The sequence below is a fragment of the Raphanus sativus genome, chromosome 1, assembly GCF_000801105.2.
Source record: "Raphanus sativus cultivar WK10039 chromosome 1, ASM80110v3, whole genome shotgun sequence".
In the NCBI taxonomy this organism is placed as follows: Eukaryota; Viridiplantae; Streptophyta; class Magnoliopsida; order Brassicales; family Brassicaceae; genus Raphanus; species Raphanus sativus.
This window is the reverse complement of record NC_079511.1, coordinates 3,281,231-3,296,844: the sequence shown is the minus strand read 5'-3', so window position 1 is coordinate 3,296,844 and position 15,614 is coordinate 3,281,231. Positions and strand designations below refer to the sequence as shown.

Below are 15,614 nucleotides of genomic sequence, written 5' to 3'. Positions count from 1 at the left end.
ACAAAACAAACTCGCCGGAATGATTAAACACAGATCTAAAGAAAATAAAAATCAAAACTCTTGAAATAGTCATAACCACACGAATCAGAAATTTGATAGAGAGATAATTAGACGATGCGTTGATTGGAGGAGTACTCACCTATTTATATCGATCTCACATCGAGTCCGAGCGACGAACAATGCATTGAAGAGATTGTAACTCCGTCCGTTTCGTGGAGAGTGAGGAAACCCAAACGGCATGAATAGCCATCGCAGAAACGCCGAGTTTCGTACGCACTGAACACGTGTCAGCGCGATATCAAGTGAATTTCCTATGTGGAATCTGACGTGTCAGCAGGAAAGAACCAACTCTCTTTTATAGTAATAGATGTTTATAAAAAGACTTAGAAATCAAAACAAAAACGTAGTGATTCCCACGTTCCACCTTTCCTCCTAACCTGTTTCTTCATCACCACTCAATCTCCGCAACATACTTTTCGTAACGTGTTAACTCCCAACTTAAAATCTTTTGCCGGCCTTAGTCCCATACCTCTGTTTTTTCTAATCTTGTTCATCGCATTTGTACGAGAAGAGATAGAGAGAGTGAGAAGGCGCCGCAAGCCCCAGCTTAGGTGGTTCGGCGTGGGACGAGTCGTCCTGGAGCTGTCAAGTTGTTTCCCGACGGTGGAGGAGGAGGAAGAAGCAAACGAGCGGGGAGCCATGGACATTGGTGGTCCAACCAATGTCAAACACGTGGCTCACGTGACCTTTGATCGCTTCAACGGCTTTCTTGGCCTTCCTTCTGAGTTCGAGCCTGACGTTCCCCAAAAAGCTCCTAGTGCAAGGTTGATAGACATTTTCTCTCTTTTGTTTTTATTTGATTTTAATGCAAATAAAGGACTTAAAGATTTCATTTTAAAAACAAAAAAAATGATGAATGAATAAATAAATTTTACATTTTAAAAGATTTTATGTAATGAATGAATAAATTTTACATTCATTCAAAAGAAAAAAAGAATTCATTTCATGTTTGTTTTGTTTTTGACAGTGCAACAGTGTTTGGGGTTTCGACAGAATCAATGCAGTTATCATATGATTCGAGAGGGAACTGTGTTCCTGTAATACTCTTGCTACTGCAGAGAAGGCTATATGATCAAGGAGGGTTGGAGGTAGAAGGAATATTCAGAATAACAGGAGAGAACAGCGAGGAAGAGTATGTAAGGGAGCAGCTTAATAAAGGGATGATACCTGATGGCATCGATGTCCATTGTCTAGCTGGACTTATTAAGGTTTCTTCTTCTTCTTTACCTCTTAATCTAAATGGAACTTGAATTTGATGATGTGTGTGTGTGTGTGTGTGTGTGTGTGTGTGTCTGTGTTTAGGCTTGGTTTAGAGAGCTACCGAGAGGGGTGCTAGATCCTCTGCCATCTGAGCAAGTACTGCAATGTGAGTCAGACGAGGATTTTATCAAGGTTGTGAGGCTTTTACCTCAGACAGAAGCTTCTCTTCTCAACTGGGCCATCAATCTCATGGCTGATGTTGTTCAGTTTGAGAATGTTAACAAGATGAACTCTCGTAATCTTGCTTTAGTCTTTGCCCCTAACATGTCTCAGGTCAGTTTCTTCATTGAAGTGGTAGTTACCTTAGCATGATTCTGCTACTTTTGAGGTTCCTTTGTTGAGATAACTCTGAGTTGGAGTAATTTTTTCAGTATTGTGAAATGTGTTGGCTATCTTTTGGGCCTCTTGTGTAGATGAAAGACCCGTTGACTGCATTGATGTATGCGGTTCAAGTGATGAAGCTGCTGAAGACTCTCACTGAGAAAACCCTAAGAGAAAGGGAAGTCACGTCTTCCCAGGTCGATACAAGAAGTAGCAATGAAACCGAAGATGACGAGGAGGAAGTAGACCATGAAGAAGATGAAGATGAAGAAGAGGATGAGGAAGGTGATGGACATGGCGTGTACATAATTAAGGAAGAAGTATCTGAGATAATAAGAGTGACTGCTGGTGACCACAAGTCAGAAAGCATTAAGAGTGCGTTTGAGGGAACTAGTACATCTGATTCAAAGGGAGTTGTGCAGCCACTCGTTTGCAACCCAGACCACATAGGAAGCAAGTGAAGTTGATGTTTTTGTTTTTTTTTTATGTATTTGTGTTTGGATTGCTTTTATCTTATTATATTGCATTTATGTAACTTCTAAGTAATGTTAGTTTGTTGTTGAATGGTGATATGTCATGAGACTTAACTCTATGGGATGAAAAAGCATAAACTAAAGCCAGAAACATCACTTTCATTCCTTTGGTAGAAACATGTGGTCATAACAAAAATGATACAGTTTCTAACTTAGTTCATCAGATAATCTAAACAAATACAAAGATGAGTACCCCTTGGTTCTTGGCGGTTATTCCAGCTTGACAGAACGGTAGATATGGCGAATAAACATCCAAGAAGCCAAGAAACTTATGGTTCCAAGAACCAAGAAGAGAGCATAACATAACAAAGCAGTGTATCCCAAGTAAAAGCTCAACTGCAGAAACCCGGTCATGTCAGACCTCAGATAGAACAATACTCCATACCCAAACATGAAGATCGCCGCGAATCCTCCGCACCATATCGATCTGCAAACAATGATGATAATCAGAATGATGATACTATGACTGTTTGAACAAGATGTTCACTGTAATGTGAATGTGTCCCATGTTTGGATGAAATGAATACATACCTCCACCACCATTCATGATCCTCACCGGATAGCTGAATGTAAGTCAAGATAATACCAACACTTGCACTCAACAAGATGAGCACAATGAACGTGAAAAGCATTATTCCAGGAGAGGTATGTATTTTGAATCCCCACAAGCTTGCATAGAGCTGGTGCCACTCAAGAGCAACTGCACTGAAAGGCACAAGGCCTCCAAGAAACATCTGATACAGCTTTCTCCGGTACCAATTCTGTGTTGGAATCTCTCGAGGGTTTCTTTTAATAGCAGAAGGAGGTTGGAACTCTGATAATCCGAAACGGTTACCTAAAACTCCTCCAAACATGAGAAATGGGATATTCAAAAGAGTGTAAATGAGTATGATGACGACTACTGTGCCAAATGGGAGCGCAGCAGTTGCCCCATATGTTATTGCCACAGTGTTGAGAATCGATACTATTATCAAGAAAGGAACCGTGTAGAGGATGCCAGTAAGACGAACACTCCTTTTCTGAAAAAAAAAAAGAAGGCAACAATGTTCAAATGCTTAAGTGTTATGCCAACAATGAATCTTTTGAGAAGGCACTTGATTGAAAAGTCAATTCACCTGTTTGGTTCCCTCGAAATGGTTATGGAAAGAAGCAGATGTGTAACCAGCCACTACTGATGTTAGAGTGTACACGATGACAAGGGAAGTGAGCAGCAATCCGCGATTGTATGGGTATAGAAAACCGGTGAAGGCCAATGCAAAGAGAGCGATAATCCTGTAAACAAGTCAGAGACATGGAACAATATTAAGAAGACAGTTGTATGCAACAAATTGTGATAACATCACTTTTATGCATTACTTTCTTTAGGTAACAAACATAAAGTATAGTATAAAGTAGAATGACAATAATAGAAGCTTACAAGATTAGAAACTGAGCACCAGTTCCTAAGAAGGCACAAAGCAAGGAGACGTTGGGAGGACATCTAAACACATCACTTTGTATGAGTTTCCAACCCACCTCTCTTTTCTCTTCTTCATCTCCGTTTGAGCTACTGTAATACACGAAAGAGAAGTTAACTCTCCAAACAAGAATAGTCTACTAAGAAAAAGATTGTCACCTTCGTAGTTCATTCTTGAGATGACGCATGAAGAGCAGAGAAAGAAGTCCAACTACCAAAACAACAACGCTTATCGAGTTAAGAAACGAAAAATAGTGAATCTTCTTGCTGATAGGATGAAGCGACGCCTGAGAGTACTTATCCATTCTAGTCTCAGACCGTTCCGAAGTTAAATTCCAAGAAACCGAGTATGTGAACCGAACATCAATCTCAGCGTTCTCTGATATATCAACCATGTAACTCGGATCGCTAAGACTTTGAATTGCAATAACTTCGTCTGCGTTGTAGAGAACGTTAAAGTTCAAGTGATTGAATAAATAATACTTAGCATTCTCCTCCCCACCGTGACCGGAATAATCTCTCTCAACTTTCCCAACAAATCCCCACAAGGGAAGGTCGTCGTAATACATTTGAAAGTAGAAGTCTTGAGCGATAGTATCTCTGAACCTGGCGATGTCACTAGACGTTAACCTCTTGTGGCACAATACAGCATGAGTTTTGTCCTCCTTAAATTTCAGGTCGTATAAGGAGCTCATTAATCTGTCACCGTTAAGAACTTCCCCAAGAGTTTCCTGTTTTTCAATCACAGGCTCTACAAAAAATGTAAAACAACCTTGAATCAACCACTGGAGAGTCACACATACACAATTCCAAGTAAAGATAAATTTCCCATTTCCGAAAGCACAAAAGAGTTGAAAGGCATAAACTTTATGATGTTTTGAATTACAAATGTTGGAACTAAAAGTAAAAAAGATCACTGAGTTTTGTCTTGAGAAAGCTAACCTGGAAGACAGAAGGGCAAATCATAGTATTGATAGGTCTCACTGCAAAACAAAGCAAAACCAGAGAAACGAGTTTAAGTCAATCCCCCAATCTTTACAAACAAAACCATATCCTACACATTTTCTAACTTGGATCTATAGCTTCTATACACAGTTCTATCTAAACAGAGATCTCTTCCTCCCAGCCTCCCAGGTTACTAACTCATTTGGAATCTAAAACCCATCTAGCAAATGTAAGATTCTGAATTCAAAAACCTCAAGGGTGAAGACAGACAAAGAGATATAAGAAAGCACCTTGGATTGTGGACAGGACCCACTTTGTTGACGAACAAAGGGACATGATCGCCTGCATTGTATCGGGTCGGACTCGAGGAGCCTGATCCGATCCAGAAGGTCAATGCGAGCAGGACTTGTAGCAGAAACTGCGCCATGATTGGCACTCTTGAGCTGCTTTCGACAAACGAATAAATATGAGCAATAGAAGCTCGAGAAACATACATCTTCTTTTTTAACTATAGACATGTTCGAATCTGACATGAGATGAAAGCAAAACCGTACAGGAACAGATATAAACGGGAAACGACGTCGTGGAAGAACAAAGTCAAACCTGAATGGTGGTGATGAAACTGATCAGCAGAAGCTAGACTGTGATCAGAGTTCGGTTTAGTTTATGAATCAGAAACTCCTCCGCCACGGTGACAAGAGTCATCTTCGATGAACTCAACCGGGACGAGAAGAAAGTTACATAACAGTTCGGTTTAGTTCCTGGTTATAGGAATTTAACAGTTTCAAAACCAAACACGTTACAGAGCCCATTCGGTTTAGTTTAGTTCAGTTTATTGCAATTTGGGCTTTTCTTTATATTCTCAAAGGCCCAATTGTTTTTTTAAGGATTATGTATAAATGCTTCGCATCTCGAATCGCCTAGGGTTTCTTCCGTCTCATCATTAGGTAAGGACTGCGTCACTTGTTGTAGCTTGAATCTTCTTCTTTTAGGTTTTATTATACTTGTTTCTCGAATTCAATTTCAGATTTTATTTATTTTGTTTGTTTTTGTTTGTTAGCAGGATCAGATCTTTTGAGACAAGCTCAAAATGAGGTACCTGACCACATCTCTTAAATTTTACTCCATATGCAAATTTGGTTGACCAATCAGATAGGAAGCGTTTGATTAATTAGTTTAAATAACATGCTAATAATAGTCTAGAAATGACTTGATGTTGTTCTGCACTTTAGTTCCTAGGTTAGACTTTGGTGTATTTAGAGCACTGGTTATACTTTGGTTTGTTATGATTGTGTCACTGTTGTTTGTTGATTCAGTATTTATTGACACTTGGGTTACAGTAAGCTTCAGAGTGAGGCTGTTAAAGAAGCCATAACTGTCATCAGAGGAAAATCAGAAGAGAAGAAACGCAACTTCGTTGAGACTCTCGAGCTCCAGATTGGTCTGAAAAATTATGACCCTCAAAAGGACAAACGTTTCAGTGGTTCCGTCAAGTTACCACACATTCCCCGTCCCAAGATGAAGATCTGCATGCTCGGAGACGCCCAGCACGTCGAGGAGGCTGAGAAAATGGGGCTGGACTCTATGGACGTGGAGTCTCTGAAAAAGCTCAACAAGAACAAGAAGCTCGTCAAGAAGCTTGCCAAGAAGTACCACGCCTTCTTGGCCTCTGAATCCGTCATCAAGCAGATCCCTCGTCTTCTCGGTCCTGGACTCAACAAGGCAGGCAAGTTCCCGACGCTTGTGAGCCACCAGGAATCGCTAGAGGGGAAGGTGAATGAAACTAAGGCTACAGTGAAGTTTCAGCTGAAGAAGGTTCTGTGTATGGGTGTTGCTGTTGGTAACCTCTCCATGGAGGAGAAGCACATTTTTCAGAATGTCCAGATGAGTGTCAACTTCCTCGTCTCTTTGTTGAAGAAGAACTGGCAAAACGTATGTTGTTGACTGACTCCCACTTTTCCCTTTCTTTTAATTCTGTTTCCTTTTCTTCACTATCTTTAACTTTGTTCTGTCTGCTGCCTCTGTGAAAACTTGTAGGTGAGGTGTTTGTACCTCAAGAGCACAATGGGACCACCACAAAGAATCTTCTGAGCTCCTCAAGCAGCTGCTTCAATGGTGGCTATTACACTTGCCCTTTTGTTTTTGTTTCGGACATATTTGAAAGGCTGTAAGAATTGTGTTGGCTTTGGTTGATGGATTTTGTAGCTTATATTATCTTGAATTATTTGTTCATGAAGATTCAGCAAACAAATAATGTTCTAAATGAAAACAATAATGTCTTTGCCAGTGCCATTCTCCCTCTCACTCCACATGTTAACTAAATTAAATGTTTATTATAGATTATTAAATCATTAGAAAATCATCTTATGTCGAAAATATAAACATTTGGTGATTTTGTGAGATCTTTAAATATTAGATATATTGTGTGTTTTGAGGGAGCTAGTTGGAGATAAAAAATAATTCTCGGTGAGTTATGGGCCCATACTTACTAGGGCCCAAACCCGAAGATAAAGGCCTTTCCTAACTACCATATCATCTCTCCTTTTTCCCCAGGCCAAATTGATCTCGTGAGTTCCAATAGCTTGCGCCCCCGCTTTCTTCTCCAACCCCCAAATCTGAGCTTAGCGTAAATCAGAATCCCTAGGGTTCTTCCGATTAGCTCTAAATCAGATCGAACATATCTTTTTCCCCGATTTAGAAAGATGTCTCAGAACGGGAAGCTGATCCCACCAAATATGGATCAGAACAGTACGAGGCTCCTCAATCTCACAGTTCTCCAGCGACTCGATCCCTTCATCGAGGAAATCCTCATCACCGCCGCTCACGTCACTTTCTACGAATTCAACATCGAGATCAGTCAATGGGTAAAGTTTCAATTCGTATCAAATTTTGCTTTGCTACCAACTGATCTGTTTTCTATTTTTTTTTTTAATTCAAATCAGAGTCGTAAGGATGTTGAAGGATCTTTGTTTGTTGTCAAAAGGTAAGTATGTCTTCAACTATATGTGTTAAACTTCAATCGGTTTAACATTCTGATGTGATTCATTTCAGAAATAAACAACCTCGGTTTCAGTTTATCGTGATGAATCGTCGGAATACAGGTCAGATTTGGTTTCAATTCCCTCTGTGATGATGTGCTAGCACAAGTAGTGATCTGTAAAAATGACTAAGGGGGTTTAGGATGTAGCAAGATCTTGAGTGAAATTGGTTGATATTTTTATTTTGAGTTCTTAGAGTTATGGAGCTATTAGTCCCTCTTATGGTTTCATCAAGAGTGTCACTAAAATATTTTTCATACATATTAAGAAAATAATTGAAAATCATTTATGTTTTCATTTATTACATCTGTTTAACCAATAGTGTTTTAATAAATAAATTTATTTATAAGATCAATGCATTTTGTAATTAATATTGAGCTAAAAGTAAATATAAATTGTATTGAAATCAAACTTTTTGTGATACAAGAAAAAAAAATGCTAATGTAACACTTATTTAAAAACAGAGGGAATAGTAATCATGAGTGTATTGTTGTGGGCAGATAATCTGGTGGAAGATCTGCTGGGGGATTTTGAGTATGAAGTCCAAGGTCCATATTTACTTTACCGTAATGCATCTCAAGAAGTGAATGGCATTTGGTTCTACAATAAACGTGAATGTGAGGAGGTTGCTCGTCTTTTCGACAGGTGAATATTAGTTTACTACTGCATATTATTATCACCTACAAACTGATTTTTTAAATATAAAATTAGATCCAGAAATACTCGTTGGTATCAAAGGTTTATTCATGATAATAGCGTTATTAACCTTTTATTCACCTATCTTCATACATATTTATTTCCATACTCGTTGTACCTTCTCCTTATGGTGTACCTTGGCATGACAGATTACTTAGCGCTTATTCCAAGGCTAACCAGAAGCCAAATACGTCATCTTCGAAAAGGTAATGATCTTCATGTTTAGATGTTAGACATTGAGTCATTAGCTGTTTTTTTAGGACACGACTAAGATGAGGCAAGAACTTCGATAATCTACATCACTTTTTCAGATTGTATATTCTTATATGTTAAATTGAGTTGAAAATTTTTTATTTACTGCAGCGAGTTTGAGGAATTGGAAGCTGTGCCTACAATGGCAGTTATGGATGGTCCTCTTGAACCATCTTCAACTGCTAGGGATGCCCCTAACGATCCTGCTTTTGTCAACTTCTTCAGCGTAAGTCTCTTTTGATCCACACTCACACTGTCGCATTCATCATCATGATAGCATCAATTCTAGATTCTTTAATTGTCTAGTTTAGGTTCGGGGGCACAAGCCGTTGATTTTCTTACTTTGAACTCCTCAGAGTGTAAGACTTAACTTGTCAATAATGTTGTTGGCTTGACTAGTCAGCGATGGCTCTTGGGAACACTTCAAGTGGACAGACAAGTGGACCACCGTACCAACAACCATCGGCAGTTCCACTGCAACCTCACCAACCCACCCTTGCCCCTCCTGCACCGACAGCTGCACCTCCACAGATATTATCACCACCGCCTCTACAATCCTCCTCTCCTATGATGCCTCTCTTTGACAACAATCCTGATCTTATCAGCAGCAAGTCCAATGTTCACACGGATTTGGTGACGCCGTCCTCGTTCTTTGGGCCCCCACGGATGATGGCACAACCACACCTCATTCCTGGTTCATCTATTCCTACTACACCTCCTATGAACCTTAATAATGCGACTCACCAGCAGCGCCCATATGGTACTCCAATGCTCCAGCCTTTCCCACCACCAACTCCACCAGCATCACTCGCTCCTGCACACAGTGGCCCGGTTATCAACAGAGACAAAGTCAAAGAAGCCCTGTTAGCACTGGTTCAGGTTTGTTCTTTTACAACATTCACTTGACTTGTGCTACTGCCCAAATCTAACGAGTTGCTTTTTTACAGGAGAATGAATTCATCGACATGGTGACCCGAGCTTTACAAAATGCGCATCAACCGTGAAGCTGAGCGGGGTGGGCCGTCTATGCGTGGGGGTTTGATGTAGAATATGTAGTTAAAACGTAGTTTTGTTCTACTTTCAACCACTCTTCTAGCCAAGTGTTATTCTCCATGTCTCTTTAAACTCCAATGAACCTCTTTCTGTTAAACTTAAAGTTATTTTCGTACATACGATGTTAAAATTACGTTTTGATTGTTTCACAAATCTTTACGCATTTGGAGTTTGAAAATTGATGAGTTTATCCAGTCATCAAAGTCATCTGCTAGCTTCGACAATCTTATAATAACCAGAAGATTACAAGTCAATATATGTTAGTGTTTTAGTTCAGTTGTTCTGATGATCAAAAGAAAGGAAAAGAGTACATGAAGAGAGGGCTATTCTTGGTGTTGATGGGAGAAACAGGTGATCCTCCAAGACCTATCACCGCCGATGGTGTTTTGCAAATGTTGCTGCCATTTCTCTTCTTTGCTTCTTTCTCCCAAACCGATCTTCTTTGTGAATTCAACAGACACAAAAACAAGAAATAGATTTGAGTTTGTGGACGTAGGAAAAGATTTCAAACGATGTGTTATCTCATTTAATAGCTTTGTGACACCTCACTATTTTCTTTGATATTGTGGGTCTAGTTGTTGGACAAGGTAGATCAAGTGTCTTTTTGAATACAAAAAAAATCATCCTCTATGGGCCTGCTTTCTTAGTACCTACCTATAAAGCCCATAACAGTTTGATTCTTTTTCTGAACTCTAATTGAAAAGATTAGTCATCAGTGTAGAAAACTCTGTGAACCGAGAAGAGTGCTCGCGGGGAGGAAATGGACTACAGCTTAGCGGCGGTGAAGATGCTTCTCTCTCAGCTCCGGGACGCTAAACCGACGCCTTCTCAGAACGCCACCGCCCTAGGCGGTGTGCTTTTCCAGCGCGCTTGGTTACAGGTTCCGATCTATTCCATCCTCTCTCATTCGTAAACTAAACTGTTTCGACACATTCACCAAGTCTTATGTCGTAGGGCATTTTGGTCTCCGATACGATTATCTCCGGTGGACGTATGGTCCTAGATGACGGAACAGGTCTCGTCGAGCTCGGCCTCTCCAGCGACTTTGCCCTCCGTCAATGGAAATCAGGTTTTCGATACTATTTTCAATTTTGATTTTTGCTCTTGTATTTAGTTGGCTGCTACTGTTCGTAACCTAACCTATGTGCACAGGGATGTATCTGATGGTTGTTGGTGTATACCATATCCGCACGGGAGAGATACCTCTGCTTAAGGTTACTTCTCTCCCTCTTTCTTTCTTTTTTTCCATCATGGTGGTGATATGCAAATTTTAGGTCTTTGATATGAATTGGATGAGTGTTGCGAACCCTCTTGCTCAAGTAGAGTCTCCTAAGATTGTGTCAGCATGACCTTGTGTTCATAGGATCTAAAATGCTCAATGAACGCTACTAGGCGTGGCATGAAGACGCCATGTAATCACTAGTGATTAAGATTCACCTCCTCTTGTAATGCTAAAGACCGAGAGTATCATTAGTTGCCATTGATTCATATGCAAACATGCAATGCTTATGTTTGTTCTGTATAAAGACCTGTCAGTGTTGTTTGCTTTAGGTTCATAAGATGGTAGACCTGTCGGGAAGCCCGGATCGTGAAGCCATGTGGTATCTAGAAGTCATGGACGCATACAGACTCTTCTACGAGCCCTTGATTCAAGAGTTCTCTTAGATTCTTTTAGCTATTACTTTTTTACTCTCTAGATTTTCCTTCAGAAAACGACCAGTATATAGTCTCGTCTCTTTGTTTTGTTTTTAAGTTTCAACAGACCAGACTATTCTTTGTTGGGAAAATCATTGTCATATATATATAGCTTTTGCTGTTTTACAAAACGCCACTCATGACTAGTAACACCTACAAAACTGTTCTACAAGTTGAGGAGACAAGTTAGAAATACCAAACGAACTTAAACAGTTACTTCCATTACGACTTATAGCTCCTCTAAGTCGTGCCTTGTCTTCCTCATTCATACTCAACAGCCTAAGAATCTCTCTCACTCGAGGGAAGAATGCACCAGGGCGAACACAGTAAGGCTGAAACACCATCATAAGTGCCTCTGCGTCAACCTCAAACCTCCTCCTCAGTAAAACAGCTTCTCCTACGAAAAATTTACAAGAAACATAATGGTCAAGCCCTTCAGCAAGATTCCTCCACAAGTCCAAGAAGTCTTTTCGGTTCATGTTTAACTGGAGAACAGAGAGTTCTCGTCTTAAACTGTCCAAAGCTTCTGCAACACCTCGGGACACTGTAATGACCTCCTCCTCCCATGTATCTGCATTGCTGTGGAAGTGGTCGCCGCAAAGATTGTCGAATTGGTTGAGACAAACAGTTATAATCTCCATAAGCCAGTTTGTTTCCAAGTCAACAAGACTTTTCAGTTCTTCCCCAAAAAAGCAACCATGACAGGAACCTCCATTATCTCTACCAACTTTGACATTGGTCTCAGCATCCCACATCTCCACAAACACCAAATCATCACTCCACTCTCGTAGTTTCGATTCGAGATACCTAGCAGTATTAATAGGTCCACAGGCTTGTATCAGCGAATCTTCAAACGAGCTATAGTCAGAGAGATCAGTCTTCTTGAACTCCAGTAACAGAGTTTTGAATATATACCAGAGAAACTTGGTGGCAGTAGCTCTTACAAATTGGATCCTCGGGAGAATGGTTGGTAGAGATAGACCATGGTCTATCAACGTCCAAGTCCTAGTAATAAAACTCTCTGCTACAAACGGAGCTTTATAATCTTCTCTTGTAGACAGAACATACGAGTTTGATTCATTACCAAGTCTAGTTCCCTCACTATTAACAACCAGCCAAGCTTTCTCCTTCTTGATATCCTCTTTAAGTTTTCTATAAGCATCCTTCACCTCAATCTTGCCCCAGGTCTTGAGCCACTCAGGTCTCTTACAAAACACCCCCATTACCGACATACCTTGCGAAAACGCCGCTACCGAGGAGGAGCCTTCGTAAGAAAGACAAGTGTCTGAGTTCACAAATGACTGCATCCGTTTATCAAAAGTAACCATCTGATCTACAAGGTGGAACCACGAGGAAACACCTTCAGGTTTCATGCGCTTCTTCTTCTCCTCCTTGAGCATCTCTATAAGCCCAGGAAACACTTTCTTCTCTAAGAAACAGGACAGCATCTGGACCATAGCTGAAACCCAAGCCTCTTTAGCACTACAGCTAACTAACATAGCTCTGTCGATCAAAGGCTGCAAGAGATCGTCCACCCCATCAGCAAAGTCGCTTGTGACTTTGTAGACAAGCGCAAAGATAAACTCAGGCTCTTCAGCCCATTTCGTGAAGTGATACTCCATCCGAGACGCAACGGGTATTACAAGCTCATCGATTGCCCAAAGTCCAACACCACTACTACTTTCTTTATGAAGCTTCTTCCGTTTCTCCTTGAGGGTGTTAAGCTGCTGTAAACCACAGAGGAGAAGGAAGCTTTGGGAATAATATTCCTTTTGGTCTCCTTGCATCAGTACTAGAGGATTAGGGATACTACTACAACTAGCAGCAGCGTCTCCTCCACCCTCATCTTTGGATAACAACGCCAGCTTTGGTGGCCAGCCAAGAGATGAGAGAAAGGCTCGGTGCTCTGCGATGATCTGTGGCCGTAGAATGGACAAGCTTTTATCTACTCTGCTGTCAACAGTACCTACAAGGCGGCGCCACTGTGTTGTAACATCACCAAGCACTTGTTCAATCTCATTCATGGTCTTAATCGCGTGGTTAAACCTTTCTTGCTTGTACACACGATCCTGTATTTAGATAAATAAAAAGTATTAATCTTTTCTTCATATACTACTCACCAGTAAGAACTCTTTATAGTATAGTGGAATTAAAAAAAAAAAGCTTTACTTGAAGCATACTTCTTCTTGTCATAGGATGAAACACTGAATCTTCAAGATCTCCAACTAAACTCTCCAGCTTTAAGGCAGTCACTGTAATAAGTAAATAACTTTTTCTATTAAGCTTTAGAGATCTTGATGTTAGTTACACTAAGAAGCAATAAAGCATTAAACTCACCGAGATATCTGCGCCTGTTCTGAATTCGACACAGCTCCTCAACGAGTTGCTGTAACTCCTGTTCCCTTTGCTTCCTGACAGCATCCTTACTCCGAGCTATAAAATGAAATTGAGACGATTAGAAAGTAATAAGCTTTACGAGGGGGGTTTTGAGTTAACTGACGGAGAGATGTAACAAGGCTGAGACTTTCGAGGCTCAATCTGAGATCGTCGAGTGAGTTTTTAGCGGAGAGAGAGGTGGAGATCCAGGAGACGGCGTGTTTGGTCAGATCCGTACGGAGGTGGAGAAGGCGGTCGTTTAGATGAGTAGTGTCGTGTTTTAGATGAGAGGTTAGATTCGAAGCGCGTGAGAGGAGATCTCGCAGGTCCTCGAAGTTACCGTCGAGAAAGCTCGACGCTAAACCGGAAAGTTCGGCCGGTTTTGGCAAGACGAACGACAGTGGAGGACGAGGATGTTCCATGGGAAAACAAGCAGTTTGCTGCCGGCGAGGTTTCTTGTCGGAAACCGAAACTGTTTGGTAACTTAACAGTTTTGTAGGTGAGAATTACTGTTTTACCCTCTCCTGTAAAATATAAAAAGGAGTTAAAAAAACCGAAACTTGATTCAGCTTCACCGTGCAGCGTCGGCGGCTGACGTTAGCAAAAGCGGCATCGAATCAATCGTCTTTTTTTATCAGCGTGGTGTGACAGGACACGTCAGCGTGGTCCGTAACGACTCCATAACGGTTTTGGTGTTATCATTATCTATTTGGTTCTATGAGTTACATTCATATTAGGATTTCTATTTGATTTGGCTTTATCTAGTAGTTGGTTTTGCTATATATGTAAGCCTCAAGGCATATGTCTAGTTTATCAATAATAATTACATTCTTCAATCACAAACTCTCCTTGAATCTATCTTGCTCAAGTTCACACAGAAATTAGCATATCGAGCTCAGTATTTCGAGGTGATCCTTGTTCTGCAGTGGTCATCTTCTAGGTCTGTGTATCCTGTTTCTTCAAATCCGCAAGTAGGATTTCTAGTTCCGGAATTATCTATCTGTTAAATGGAGAGAGCAACAGAAGATAGAAGAGGCTTTACATGCCAGTAGTCTCTAAGTGCCTCGAAGGCACCTGAAATGTCAGTGGGATAACTTGATGTTAATGGAAAAAAAACAAACTTGGATGCTTGTGAGGTTAACATTTTTTCTACCTCTGGTTAGTCCAGAGAATTCGTTAGCTACTTGATTATACATGCTCACTTTGTGTTGACTCCATTTGAAAAGAACCTTGACATCTGGAGACAGCTTTGGCGTGTGCTTGAACGTAGTGATTTGGTAAGTCTTTGTCAAAGGTGTATTATTAATACGCTCACTCATATTTCTTGGTTTTTAAATTAATTACACTGTTCTACCGTTGCCCTGATCTTGAGGTAATGCATCCAACCTTTAAACTCCACTGTGACACCGTATTCCTGATCCATATCTCTTATTTATAGATTCGTCCTGACACACAGGCATATGCTCGAGAAATCGATGAGCATAAAAAAGTTTATGCTTCTAGTTAACAGTGTCAGGTAAGCCTCCTCCTGTGCCCTTGCTACTTTAACTAGTCCAACTTTTTTTTTTGTTCTTCTAATAAACTGGTTTGCTTCCTTACATATCCGTAGGGAGAAATGGGCAGAGTATTTCCGCGGTAACGACTTTCTTTTTCGTGTTCTGGTCAGCTACAAGTCAATGGCGAGTCGAGCACCCAGATAGGGACTGTGGTGCAGAGGCTACACCTTGTGAGCACACCTACATAGAGCCGTGAGTAACATTATACTTTTATGTTTTGAACAACATATAAAGTCTTGGTTTATTATAATGGTTCTGGCACTTTGTTATTAGGTGGTTGTTGCTGTAGAAACTGGTGGCGCCTTAGGTGGAATGGTTAGACAATTATCTTTGATCAATTTGAAAATATGAGGGACGACGTGTCAGTTACGGG

The 15,614-nt window shown here is 40.6% G+C and overlaps 6 protein-coding genes and 1 long non-coding RNA gene across 10 annotated transcripts; 5 read left to right on the top strand and 2 right to left on the bottom strand.

The window, feature by feature from the left end:
- Window positions 1-426: 426 nt before the first annotated feature.
- On the top strand, window positions 427-2,231 carry LOC108835309 (rho GTPase-activating protein 5). Its single transcript, XM_057005163.1, has 4 exons — window positions 427-824; window positions 1,028-1,268; window positions 1,363-1,593; window positions 1,734-2,231. The coding sequence occupies exons 1-4, from the start codon at window positions 700-702 to the stop codon at window positions 2,100-2,102; spliced, it is 966 nt and encodes a 321-aa protein (XP_056861143.1). The 5' UTR covers window positions 427-699; the 3' UTR covers window positions 2,103-2,231.
- A 22-nt stretch (window positions 2,232-2,253) lies between these two features.
- On the bottom strand, window positions 2,254-5,334 carry LOC108852544 (transmembrane 9 superfamily member 5). 2 transcript variants are annotated; one of them, XM_018626080.2, is made up of 8 exons: window positions 5,179-5,334; window positions 4,866-5,018; window positions 4,573-4,613; window positions 3,790-4,381; window positions 3,592-3,723; window positions 3,290-3,446; window positions 2,706-3,193; window positions 2,254-2,601 (listed from the first exon to the last, which is right to left on the bottom strand). In XM_018626080.2, the coding sequence occupies exons 2-8, from the start codon at window positions 5,000-5,002 to the stop codon at window positions 2,385-2,387; spliced, it is 1,764 nt and encodes a 587-aa protein (XP_018481582.1). In that variant the 5' UTR covers window positions 5,003-5,018; window positions 5,179-5,334; the 3' UTR covers window positions 2,254-2,384. The 2 variants fall into 2 exon arrangements, with proteins under 2 accessions (XP_018481582.1, XP_018481644.1); XM_018626142.2 differs by having other exon boundaries at window positions 5,130-5,311.
- Window positions 5,335-5,515: 181 nt separating this feature from the next.
- LOC108808122 (60S ribosomal protein L10a-1) lies at window positions 5,516-6,867 on the top strand. The gene is made up of 3 exons (XM_018580337.2): window positions 5,516-5,670; window positions 5,916-6,507; window positions 6,613-6,867. The coding sequence occupies exons 1-3, from the start codon at window positions 5,666-5,668 to the stop codon at window positions 6,664-6,666; spliced, it is 651 nt and encodes a 216-aa protein (XP_018435839.1). The 5' UTR covers window positions 5,516-5,665; the 3' UTR covers window positions 6,667-6,867.
- A 255-nt stretch (window positions 6,868-7,122) lies between these two features.
- On the top strand, window positions 7,123-9,767 carry LOC108814880 (mRNA-decapping enzyme-like protein). The gene is made up of 8 exons (XM_018587523.1): window positions 7,123-7,439; window positions 7,518-7,558; window positions 7,627-7,676; window positions 8,114-8,258; window positions 8,459-8,515; window positions 8,673-8,787; window positions 8,961-9,440; window positions 9,509-9,767. Exons 1-8 carry the CDS (start codon window positions 7,278-7,280, stop codon window positions 9,563-9,565), a joined length of 1,107 nt encoding a protein of 368 aa, XP_018443025.1. The 5' UTR covers window positions 7,123-7,277; the 3' UTR covers window positions 9,566-9,767.
- A 535-nt stretch (window positions 9,768-10,302) lies between these two features.
- LOC108811336 (uncharacterized) lies at window positions 10,303-11,440 on the top strand. 2 transcript variants are annotated; one of them, XM_057005143.1, is made up of 4 exons: window positions 10,303-10,494; window positions 10,569-10,683; window positions 10,767-10,828; window positions 10,978-11,139. In XM_057005143.1, exons 1-4 carry the CDS (start codon window positions 10,375-10,377, stop codon window positions 11,035-11,037), a joined length of 357 nt encoding a protein of 118 aa, XP_056861123.1. In that variant the 5' UTR covers window positions 10,303-10,374; the 3' UTR covers window positions 11,038-11,139. The 2 variants fall into 2 exon arrangements, with proteins under 2 accessions (XP_056861123.1, XP_018438885.1); XM_018583383.2 differs by lacking the exon at window positions 10,978-11,139 and adding an exon at window positions 11,166-11,440 and having other exon boundaries at window positions 10,304-10,494.
- On the bottom strand, window positions 11,386-14,169 carry LOC108811327 (RINT1-like protein MAG2L). Its single transcript, XM_018583376.2, has 4 exons — window positions 13,810-14,169; window positions 13,647-13,742; window positions 13,479-13,561; window positions 11,386-13,378 (listed from the first exon to the last, which is right to left on the bottom strand). Exons 1-4 carry the CDS (start codon window positions 14,105-14,107, stop codon window positions 11,453-11,455), a joined length of 2,403 nt encoding a protein of 800 aa, XP_018438878.1. The 5' UTR covers window positions 14,108-14,169; the 3' UTR covers window positions 11,386-11,452.
- LOC130509317 (uncharacterized) lies at window positions 14,062-15,182 on the top strand. Of its 2 annotated transcripts, XR_008943409.1 has the most exons (4): window positions 14,062-14,184; window positions 14,268-14,350; window positions 14,564-14,821; window positions 14,912-15,182. It is a non-coding gene; the product is annotated as an uncharacterized LOC130509317 (long non-coding RNA). The 2 variants fall into 2 exon arrangements; XR_008943410.1 differs by lacking the exon at window positions 14,912-15,182 and having other exon boundaries at window positions 14,564-14,828.
- The last annotated feature ends 432 nt before the right edge of the window (window positions 15,183-15,614 follow it).